This window comes from Girardinichthys multiradiatus, chromosome 13 (genome assembly GCF_021462225.1).
Source record: "Girardinichthys multiradiatus isolate DD_20200921_A chromosome 13, DD_fGirMul_XY1, whole genome shotgun sequence".
Classification (NCBI taxonomy): domain Eukaryota; kingdom Metazoa; phylum Chordata; class Actinopteri; order Cyprinodontiformes; family Goodeidae; genus Girardinichthys; species Girardinichthys multiradiatus.
The window spans coordinates 10,459,573-10,471,844 of NC_061806.1; the positions used below are offsets into that span (position 1 = coordinate 10,459,573).

The following is a 12,272-nucleotide window of genomic DNA, read 5'->3' on the forward strand; positions in this document are numbered from 1 at the left end:
TATGCTAGCCTAATTCTGAGGTGGCTCTAATACCTTTTTGTCATTTTGCAAATACTATAAACAATTAATAAATTTCAAGCTGTGTTTCAAGGAATCTGTGTACTTGAACTAGTGATGTTCAAATGTAGTAAAAACCAACTTCTGTGTCCAACTGTAAGCCAGTTGTGGTCTTCTCACAGTGTGAACTAACCGTTCTTGTCTACTTTTTCACTTCCCGAGTATCCAAAATGCTGCCAGATAAGCAATTTAAAAGTGATGAAGGATTTTTTAAAGAAGTTTTGCTAGTTGATTTGATCAACTTATTGTGGAAAACTCAAGGCAGACTTCCTTTCTTATGTCAAAATAACAGACTCTGACATGAATAATGGCTAACGTATTTCATCAGGCAATGTCACACAGCAGCTTGATAGCTTAGAGCATGACAGGCTTCACTTTGACGAGAAATCTTGTGTTTCTCTCATTACACATGCTTATTAGAAATAAAGCTAAGCACAATTTATTGCACCTTAAGATAAACAAGCTTGTTAATACTTTTCATCCTCCAAGTATAAATTGCTTTCACTATGCACTCAAACCCTCTTGTGTTGTTCTGAGCTTTGAGTGATGATCATGAAAAGGAGAAAACCAAGTAGCCAAAAATGTTTTTTTGTAGTCAGAAAATCACTTTGGCCTGAAACTTGATTCGTGAAAAAGCTTATTAAAACAGTTCCTGGAAGAGCAGTGAAAAGGTAAAAACTCAAGCCGAGGACCTGAACAAACACACACATCCAGCAAAGCTCAATGGGATGAACAAACATAAAGATCCATTAGAAGCATGGATGTGCAAAAGGCACAAACAGAGCTCGCCGCTTGTTGAATCAGAGAAAGAGGCGTTCCTTCCTTGACTGTTTGTTTTACATGCTTGTCTTCAGCTGTGACAGGGTCAACGCCCCCCTGATCGCTCAGACAGAAAATTATGTGCTTTTAATTTGATCCTCTGTGCAAACTATAGAGGTAGCTCAGCGTAGAGAGGGGGGCAGGAGGGAGCGGGAAAACGCGCTCAGCTAGAAAGCTTCTGACAGAGAGCAAAACAAATATGCTGGTCAAACTCAAAGGAAGGGGATGCTGCGAGTTGCATTTGTGTTACAAACAGATTCCCTTAAGGACACCCAGTAACGGAGGAAGTGTGAAACATACTGCTCGGCATGTGAAAACCGAGGAATTCGTTCAGAACTTGGACTTATTTTGGTGTCAGACTCGTATTATTTTGGATCTGAAATGCTAGCATGTGGTTAGAGGGTGGATCTTTGCTCAGATTTGAATTATTTTACTTTGACAGTAGATCAAGCTCTGAAACAGTTGCAGCCAATATAAATGTTCAACAAGTTATCAAAAGGGATCATTATCCTAAATTTGCAGGCAGTGTAGAGAAGAGGTGCAAATGTTTGCCTATACTAACAAAACATGCAGTATGTGATATTGTTGCTGAATGTCCCAATGAAGATGTGACTTGTAATAAATAATCTACAGTGTTAATGTTGGTCTGCCTTGGGATTATTGCAGTCAGACCCCAGATCAAGTAGCATATCATTTAAATAATTATGTAATATTTTTTGCAATCCAAGCAGTTATTTGAAAATTAACATCCCAGGGATACATTTGTGATATATTGTGAAGCTCCATTACATATGCACACCAGCAATGAGTGATTATGAGTGATTGTGATTATTTGCTCTCTGCACAGTTCTTTTGCTTTTGCTTGTTTGTCACACTGAAATGTCTCAGATCATCCAACAAATTTTAGTTCATGGTTTTAATTCAGCCACATTGGAGGGTTTTAAGTAGGAATAATGTTTTTAAGGTCATGCAACAGCATCTCAATTCCATTTTTGTCTGGACTTCAACTAGGCCATTTCAAAATCTTTTTTTTTTTATTGAGTTATCCAGAAGTGGACTTGCTGGTCTGCTTTGGATCATCATGTCTCCCCCATGGATGCTATTTCTTCCCAGTTTCTTTCTTTATATTGAATCATGAACACTGACCCTAATTGAGCTAAGTGAGCCCTGCAGTTCTTTAGATATTTTTCTGGGATGTTCTTGTGACCTTCTGGATGAGCCATTGATGCTCTTCTGAAGTAATTTTGATAGAATTGCAACTCCTGGCAAGATTCACCACTGTTCCAGATGCTCCCTATTTGTGGATAATGGAGGGAGGAATACTTTTTCAGTGCGTGTAAACTATTTATTTTGTAAGGCCCCATCTTACACTAGCACCAGAGGACATACAGTAGCTGATGGAATCACAATGTTACAGGCAGTTGCATTAACAGCAGTAGTATAGTGGGTTTGCATTATATTAAGATAATGCAGGTGCCTGGTATGTGAGAAGTGCAAATGTTACAATGGCCTCATGTTGGAACCAAGAAAGAACACACCAAGGCAAGACTGCAGCATTGGACTTTGTCCATTAATGAACCCCATAATTCTTGTGCTGGTAATCCGGTATTGAAGATTTCACACCATGATTTGGTGCACGTCGGGGACTCCTGTCTGCTCCACATGCCAGCCATTTGCAAAGATACCACCACATGATAGCATGGAAAACCAAAATGCAACTTTAACACAGGCAATTTTATTGTCAGTCCATGCAAAGATGCGAAAAAATTCTTGATAATAATAAATTCATGCTTTATAGCAGTAACATTATTGTTTAATTACTAGTTTCTATTAACTTCTAATGATTAATTGTTGACTCTCAAATGTAGGGATGCACCGATACCAAATACAAGTACCCACTTCTCAGTTCTTGCCAATACCGAGTACTGATATAAATATTTATTAATACACTGACACTTCTTTCAATTTATTTGAAAATCTTTTATTTGGCATGCAGAATGAGGCTCTACACAGTAAAATCTTCATCTGTTTACTGTGCAGTTGAACCTATGAGGATAACACTGCTTGTTCAAGCATTTATGGTGAAGCTATGGGCTGAAATGGCTTGCTACAGGTGGTGGATGGGCATCTACAAAGTCATATAGCTTGGGCAACGCTGCATCAGTGCTTTAATGATGGTCAGGAATCTCATTCCACGGCTGTATGAATATGAATATGAGCACATGCAAATGGTATAGGACAAATACCTGATGCTGGCATCATGATCAGTGCATCCCTATTCATATGCCTAGGAACCCATATATTTATCTTACCATCAGACAGAGTGAACCTGGGGGCCTTGTTAGAGAACTACAGCAAAGGGTTGCATGGAGGGGGGGTTCTCCAAGACATCTATTAGACACAATTAACATGCCAACTGGCCGTTTGGGTGTAATGACGAAAAAAAAGCCTTCGCATTTCACTGGTTTGGTGTGAAACAAAGGATGAACACATGAAGAAGCACCTCATGTCCACTGTTAAGTAAGGTGGAGGATATGTGTTGCTGTGGGCTAATTCCTGTGTGTGGGATCATAAACTCCAGAAATCTGGAGGACTTTAAAAGGAACATTAAAAAGTGGGTCTTTTAGCCTCAAATGATTGTGCAAAGACAGCTGGTCAAAGATCTCTCTCTCTGTATGTCCCAACCTTGTAAATTATACAGTACAAAGTCCTGTTGGCAAAATAGAAATGTACAAAGCATTGACAGTAGGGGTAAAACTATTTGTCTCGCTGCGGATTATTTGTTAACAAGCGATTTTTCCTTTTTGAATAAATGTACTCAAATTAAAGACTGGAGTTTTCTAAACTTTGTTTATAATATGCTACTGCAATAAAAGATTAATTTATTACAAGGCTTTTTACACATGTTTATGTGGGATGCTAATAAATGTGGTCAGCATAGTATACTATTTATCCTCTGTGCATGGTGACCTCTACTCTCTGCTTTTATTGACTGCTGGATGCTCCTGAAAAACTCTCAGTCCAATCAGGAATGTTCCACTTCTGCCTCTGGTGTCTGCTCTGGACATGGCACTCCTGCCAAATCCGAATCATCCAAATACCATTTCTGATCTACATGTTTGCACTAAATTATTTCCAACTCACATCTTTCCTTCTGGTTGCTTAGCTTTTCTTTGTTTTTGTGAGTGTATTTATTTATAGTTTGTAATTTTAGAGTTTGTAAAGTGTCCAAATGTTGCTCAGTAGAAAGAACGTGAACAAACATTGTTTTGATTTTGAAATTTCAGATTTGGCAGAACATTCCCTCAAAGTAAAGCAGATAATTTGTTTTTAACCTCATAGTAACAGTGTTATTCCACATTTGTACATATGAGAGCCAAGCCTTCAGCCTGCCAGCCGTTGTTCAGGGAATACTGAGCAGTATTGATGTACAGAACTGGTCATTTCTCTAGGTGTGGATTTAAGCCAGTAGACACTCTCTAGGTGGTCCCTAGGGGAGGAATCACAGCAGGACCTTTTTGATATCCAGTCAAGCATCTAAATAAAGTCTCTCTGGCCTCAAACGCAGTAATAATATTTAAGTCAGTAGATCTGTTGACCACCTGCACTAGAGTTTACCTCATTGATTTCAAATCTGTTTGTCATAATTTGCACATCTACTTCTTCTGGTTCTACTTTGAGGTTCACATATTTCTGTATGTTGGCTAAAGTAGTTCTGCAGCTTTCATGCAACCTTACAGCCACTGTGGTGATGTTTCATCACCACCTCCGACGTTTAAAATCTTGTTCCTTGACTGCTCTCTGCAACCTGTTTATAACACTCAACAACGTGCAGGTTTTCAGGGAAATTTATGTGCACCTCTGCAGACGTTACACAATCTTTTGTCTGCACTGTGCAGCGAAAGGATACACACTCCATACACTAACTGTGGCATACAGTGCCTTGCAGAGGTATTCATACTTTTTGTCAGATTACAACCTAACCTTGATATTTTATTGGGATTTTATTTATTAGACCAACAGAAAGTATTAAATAATTGTGAAGTGTGAGAAAAATTATACATGGTTTTCAAAACATTTTTAAATGAGTTTCCCACATGAATATGCTTTGATTTTAACCATCCCATTGTACCTCTTGCTGTAAGTATAGCATCGGCTGGCCCTTTATTTACTTCCATTCTTCTGAACATCAACTCTGACTAGGTTTCCTGTTTCTGCTGAAGGAAATCATCCCCTCAGAATGCTTTGGCTGTATACTATGATGTGTTTCACTTAGTAAAATGAGTTACTGAAATAAATTAACTTTTCAGTCATATACAAATTTATTGTACACACACACTTACTTGGATGCTGGATCCAGTCTTGATTTAATAATATCAACCATGCATTTAAGATTCTGTCTTGAGATATCCTTTTTATAGAGCAAAAACTGCCCTGTAACATGTAAGCAACCAGCTTCTCTGTATGGTATGCCTGAAATGCATACCATCTTTTTGTTTATTGGGTCTTGTATTGACAAGACCCAATAAACAAAAAGAAAAGCTGGCAGCCATTTTGGCTCAGTAGTGTTTAGAATTTTTTATTTACTTGTTTGTTTGTTTTTAAATGGTAATGTTCTGAAAGCAAACTCACGTACTTCTGGCCCCGATACGGGTCGATACCGTCTAAGGGGTTAAGGACGTTTTAAAAATTTTCGTATGAAAAATCTCTTCCCCCTGCTCATACTGGCGTTTAGTAAATAAAAATAATTGTGGTAATCCTAACTGACCTAAAAGTTTACTCTGATTTAATGTCAGACTATGAGGAACAATTGTACACACTTGTACATTTAAATTGGTTGGAGTCATGTGGCTGACATGGAGAAAAACCATTGAGTTTCCAATATTTAATTAATTTTATTAGACCGTGACATCTTGGCAGGAAATTTCAAATTGCATTGTCAGTTCTCTGTAAAGGCTGTGCCTTGAAAGGCCAACTTTTCAATGAATAGAGGGAATGTGATGCTAATGCATCCACACTGAATTAAAGTGCTACAGTATTGTTTTCCTACATCTTGTGGCAGATCCAACATTAGGCAATGTTCCTGTGACTAAATAAGAAGCACTCACTGAAATGTGGGGGATGCTTGAAATTATCTTCTTCTGTCGAAGGGAGTGCTTCCAGCTGTGATCTATCCAAACATTTCCACCTGCCCCTCGGTCAAGATGTGTTCAGTTTCAACAGATTATCCACCGCTTGACAAATTAGCCTGCGAATGTTTTTATTATAACTGATACTCTTCCATCTCCCTAAACGCATCCCAATTACTACTTCATCTCACTTTTGGTATGAACTTTCACTTAAGTAGGTTATTGCTGCTGCTGCTGCTACCGCATGAGAAACTGCAGCTCTGACTTTGCTGATCAGTCATTTACATGCTCCTTAATAGGTTTAGCAAGTTTCAGGTCTCTAGGGGCAAAAAAAGAAAATAACATGCCATATGCAGAACTGAATATGTGCTTTTAAAAACTGCACTAGGCTGACTGAGCAAGTGCAGGAAAATGGGTTTGCTTAGAGAATTGCACATGTGCACACTCACACATGGATGCAGCATCCACAGCGACAAGAAATTGTGTTTCATTTCACTGTTTTTTAGCCTTCTCCTACAGCACTACGTTGGAGCATTTAGATAGAAAGATCTTTGGAAACTATAAATCTTTGCACCATCTCTCAAGGTTGTCCACAGTCCGGGGTCCCCTCCTACCCACTCTTATGTCGAGCTCATCCTGTAGGTTTTCTAGAGCAGTTAATTCTTGGAACTGAGATGGCCATATAGAAAGCTTGATTTTGTGTCTAGTGAATCATATGTTTTGGATCCTTATCCAGTTGGAGGAACCAATATCAACCCATTTTCAATTTCCTGTTAGAAATCCCCAGCTTTTTGTTTAAAATATTCAGTTATTTTAAAAACTTTTTGAAAAATGTTACCAGGGCCGTTGGAAGAGAAAAGGGCCACAGCATCACATATCTTCCACTTTACTTTTATGTATTATAAATATACATATGTATGTCTGTTTTGCGCCAAACCTGCTGACAAAAAGCTCAGTCTTAGTATCGTAATGTCATCCGTCTAAAGCGAATGGTTTCACTTTAAATCCAAAAATCCTTTATCAAACCCAACAGGTTTATGTTTGTTGATGGTAGAACAGAAACACCTTTTTCGTGCATGCCTCGCAAACAACTAGTTGGTTTGTGGATAGCGTCCAAGATGCCTCTTTCTGCTGCAGTTCCCTAACAGCCTTCTGTACTGCAATTCAAATATTTTAATTGCTGCCTCCACTGTAAATATGAGCAGGTTTAAGGAAGAAGCTATTTTCCTGCAGCCATTTCTTGATTTCTGTCAAGATAGTTCTCTTGTCTTTCCCACTTTGAAGGGTGACTAAGAGTCAGGGCCATTTAGACCTCAGAGAACTGGAAGTCATAATTTAAATAAAAAACACACGTCAGTGTTGCTTTTGCTTTCTAAAAAAATGATGGATAAACCAATAAGTGTGGCACCAGAGATCTTGTAAAAATGTATTATTTGTTGACAGGGAGCTTCCACACCACTGGATAAATGTACTCAAATTACAGACAGATTTTCTTTTGTTGTTATTACCACCAAGGGGTCAAATAAATGTGCGGACGGTGCTGAATGAGTCACATCAACTGTGTCTGTCTGCAGGGTTATCAAATTACATAGTCATAGAAAGTTTCCATAGATATTTAGGCTCCACAAATCTTAGTTCAGCCCATCAAAATGAAAAGACAAAAATAGGTTTGGCTATTTATATGATTAACTAATGTGACAAAAGTGAGACATTTGGTCAAGACTTTCACGTAATACACAATAAATCTCAAAAAATAAATAAATCTCTTATGATCATAAACTCTAATATTTATGGAAGCAGTTTCAGTCGCCACAAAAGAAGAGAACATTTGAGAAGGGAAAGGGAAGCTCAGCTTGGCCTCATTTGACAATTAATTTCCAACATCTGCACATCTTACACCTTCACAGCTCTCACCTCTTGATCACCCGAGTTTGATGTGTGAGTCGGGGTCTCTAGACTTGGCAATCAAAGCCTTTGCTTTACATTTCATGAATCTTTCAGCGCCTTCTGTGTTGCGTTTTGTTGTGAGAGCCGACAGACTCCCCTTCTTTGTTGCGATATGTAATCTTTGTCTGAATGAATTCAAGAACCAAATCAAAAGCCGTTAGAACACCTTATTATGAGCTTATTATGAGCGATAACATGAAGCACCTACATGCATTACCTTTCAAAAGAGGCATGGCCGGCTTTTTCACCGTTTTTGCATGTTACAGTTACAAAGCGTATTTAATTTGGATTATATGTGATAGACCACCTCAAAGCAGTGCTTAAATGGAATGAATATACAGTGTTTTCAAAATGTATGTGTATCCCTTAACTATAATGCCTTCAGTCAAGCTGTTACAGTCACCTTATTAGTAAGTAAGGAACAACAGTGTCATTTAATGTTGGTATGGATCCAGCTTTGAAGGCCTCAGAGAACATTAGTGAACAAACAGGATCACGAAGACCAAGGAACACAGCAGACAGGTTAGAGAGAAAGCTGTGGAGAAGTTCAAAGCAGGTTGTATTCTGTAAACATGTTCATTACGGAAGATAACAGAATAAATGTATTGTTGAAAGAAAGCTAGAAATAATCTTAATTTTACTCTGACACAAGAAATGAAGGAGAAACAATAAACAAGTGGGAGAAGATGTTCTGGCCATTAAACTGGCCTACATGCAAAATTCTATGTGTTGTGGAAAACTTACACAACACACCATCCTCAATACACCATCCCCATGGTGGCAGCATCATGCTTTGGGGATGCTTTTCCTTAGCAGGGCAGGAATTGATGGTAAGATGGAGGGAGCTATATCAAGGGCAACTCTGGATCAGATTAAGAATCTATTTTGAGGCATGCAAATTGATGTTCACCAACATTCTTCTTTCAGTCTGAATGAGCTTCATGAATTTATGCAAAGAAAAACAAGTACAAATAAGGCAAAGCTAGTAGAGGAATACCCCAAAAGAAATGCGGATGTAATACAACAGAGTATTGACACACTTTGTCTCACTCAAACCCTAAAACCCTAAAGTCTGTCTTTCTTTCCTTGTTCTTTCCGTCTGCAGGGTGAGTGCTCCCAGAAGTGCTATAACATCTTCGTTCTGGAAACGGTCTGCGTCGCCTGGTTCTCCCTGGAGTTCCTGCTGCGCTTCATTCAGACTCAGAGCAAGTGCATGTTCCTGCGTACGCCGCTGAACGTCATCGACGTGGTGGCCATCCTTCCCTACTACATCACCCTCGTTGCGGACTCTCTCTCGGTGGGAGGGAAGCCTGCAGGCTCAGGGAACAACTACCTGGAGAAGGTGGGTTTGGTTCTACGAGTTCTCCGAGCCTTACGGATCTTCTATGTGATGAGGTTGGCTCGCCACTCCCTGGGTCTGCAGACGCTCGGCCTGACGGTGAAGAGGTGCACGCGTGAGTTTGGCCTGCTGCTGCTCTTCCTCTGCGTGGCCATGGCTCTCTTCTCCCCACTGGTGTTCCTCGCTGAGAGTGAAATGGGCGCCAAGCAGGAATTCACCAGCATCCCCGGCAGCTACTGGTGGGCTGTCATCTCCATGACGACGGTTGGTTACGGTGACATGGTTCCTAGGAGCATCCCGGGTCAGGTGGTAGCGCTCAGCAGCATCCTGAGCGGCATCCTCCTCATGGCCTTCCCCGTCACCTCCATCTTTCATACCTTCTCCAGGTCCTACGTGGAGCTGAAGGAGGAGCAGAACCGAGCGCTGAGGCAGAAGCCAGACTCGCAGGACAGCACCAAGTCGCAGAACAGCGAGGACTCTCAGGAGACGGACAGCTACCATGGCACCGCAGAGGCCACGGCGGCGGCGGTGCAGAGGAGGAAGTCCATGGCTGCTCCGAGGGCTGCTGAGATTAGAGCATCCATGCGCACTTAAGCTTTCCATCTGAGATCAAGTAACATTCTGGGAAGGCTGTGATGCCCATGCTGAAAATTAAAGATGACAAGCTGCAGAACTATGAGGGAAGAGGAGATTTTCTACTCTGGAACTCTTTGATTGTGTGACATGTCTGTGCATCAGACTGTATCCGAGGATCGCTACTTTTACAAAGGAGCAGCAAAAATCTTTTCTTTTCTTTGCACCAATTTTACTTCAAAATTCGAGAAACAGCACAATATTGCTGATTAAACACCTTTAGCAACATAAGACTGAATGCCGGGAAATTTGTGAAAAGGAAATCTAACACTATAGCATCACATTCTGTTCTTCAGAGCTTGGACTATAATGCACAATGCGTTTTACTCTGAAATAAAGGCGTTTGCTAATTCATCAAACATGCATTATATGAAGATATATACAGCAGAAACCAGATATGCACATACACTGTATAAAAATACACTGTTTTTCTCACTAACACTAAATCAGAAAAACATTTCCTTTTTTAGGTCAGTTAGGATTACCAAAATGATTAGTTTACTAAATGTTTAGAAGTTCACATATACTCAGAGTTTTGGAAAGCTGAGATGATGATGTCATCAGCCTTGTAAGGTATTTGAGGAGACAGTTATAGATGACTGTGTACCAGAGATGAATGTGTTGTGTTGCAAAATGTCCGTATCATCAAAAGCAAAAGACATTGGAAAGATGCTGGCCAGTTGGCAAGGAAGAAGCCAAAACAAAAAACAACATAAAAAAGGGAGATTACAGTTCACTCAGGGACAAAGATTTTAAGCTTTGGAGACATGTCATATGGTCTTATAAAACAGAAATTGAAGTGTCTGGCCATACTGATCGTTGTTACATTTGAAAGAGAGAGGGAGAAGCTTTCAAGCCAGAAAACAACATCCCATCTGGGAAGTATGGGTGTCACAGCATCATGTTGTGTGGGTGTTTTGCTACAAGAGGGACTGGTGCACTTCTAAAATATATGGCATCATGGGGAAAGAACATTATGTGGAATTAATTCTCGAGAAATCAGGCATGAAGTTAAAGCTTGGGCACAAATTGGTCAAAAAAGACAATGTCCCAAAGCCTACCACCAAGCGGCTTAAAGAGTAAGAATTCAATGTTTTTTTTGTGGCCACCACAAAAAATTATGTCAGTCACATACAAAATTTGTGGGGAGATCTGAAAAGATGTGTTTGAGCATGGCTGCCTACAAATCTGACTCAGGCACTGTTTACAACGATCCATTGAAAAGGGTGATTTTTTTTCTGTTTCTGTTAACATGTCTACATGACAACGTTTTAATTACAATCTCGGTGCACATGGCAACAGTAGTGTAAATAGTGCAATTTGCCCGCCACGCTAATAGTTGGTGGTATGTTCTTTTAAACTCAATGACATGCGCAAACACTTCCTCCTTACAAAACAGGGAAGAAGATTTGTTGGAGAACCATCATTATATTCAAAACAGCCAGCAGCACAAGCAGGTACCCTACAATTTGCCATTGTTATTGTTGATTTCTTTGTCTCCTGTGGGTTTTAAACTGGTCAGCAGCTGTTATGTTGTGCACGTATACATTCAGTCAGTCAGTCATTTTCTATACCGCTTCTTCCATAGTGGGTCGCGGGGAAGCCGTTACTTATCTCCAGCAGTCTATGAGCGGGAGGCGGGGTACAACCTGGACAGGTCACCAGTCCATCGCAGGGCAACACAGACACACACAGTACAAACAACCACGCACACACTCATTCACACCTAAGGGCAATGTAGAGAGACCAATTAACCTAACAGTCATGTTTTTGGACTGTGGGAGGAACCTGGAGTTCCCCGAGAGATCCCATGCATGCATGGGGAGAACATGCAAACCCCATGCAGAAAGACCCCGGGCCGGGAGTCGAACCAAGGTCCTTCTTGGTGCAAGGCAACAGTGCTACCAACATGTGCAGTATGATTTAAATCATTCTGTACTTGAGCCAGGGCTTCCCCAAAAGAAAGGTACATTTATTCCCATCTACACGACAACAGAGACCAGGACATTTTCAAACCATTACACTCTGGAACCTGTGCCATTTTACGAGAAAATGTGCGCAGTCCTGTTAACGAACAGTAAACTCAACAAAACTTCTCCATTTTCACCAGAAAACGCTGTCATGTAAACAAGGCTTTAGTTACACCATTTCAAAATTCCAGCAAACTACTGTGGGAAGTTTGTGGAAGGATACCTAGAATGTTTGACCCAAGTAATTTAGTTCATACTAAGAAAATGTGTGCAAACATCTGAATGTGGAGAAAGATTCTCCTCTCTCATTATTCTTTCTTGGAGCGAATAGAAATATTTTGTTTAGTTTGACTATTTACTGACTTTTACTGTCAGACA

General features: G+C 40.1%; 1 protein-coding gene across 1 annotated transcript in view; it reads left to right on the plus strand.

Annotated features, from left to right (window-relative positions):
* kcng2 (potassium voltage-gated channel, subfamily G, member 2) overlaps positions 1 to 11,595 on the plus strand; it is a 56,734-nt gene extending 45,139 nt beyond the window's left edge. The window contains exon 3 of the mRNA XM_047384145.1: positions 9,058 to 11,595. Coding sequence (XP_047240101.1) covers positions 9,058 to 9,885 — 828 coding nt within the window. The 3' untranslated portion in view covers positions 9,886 to 11,595. The remainder of the gene's footprint in view (positions 1 to 9,057) is intronic.
* Positions 11,596 to 12,272: the final 677 nt, after the last annotated feature.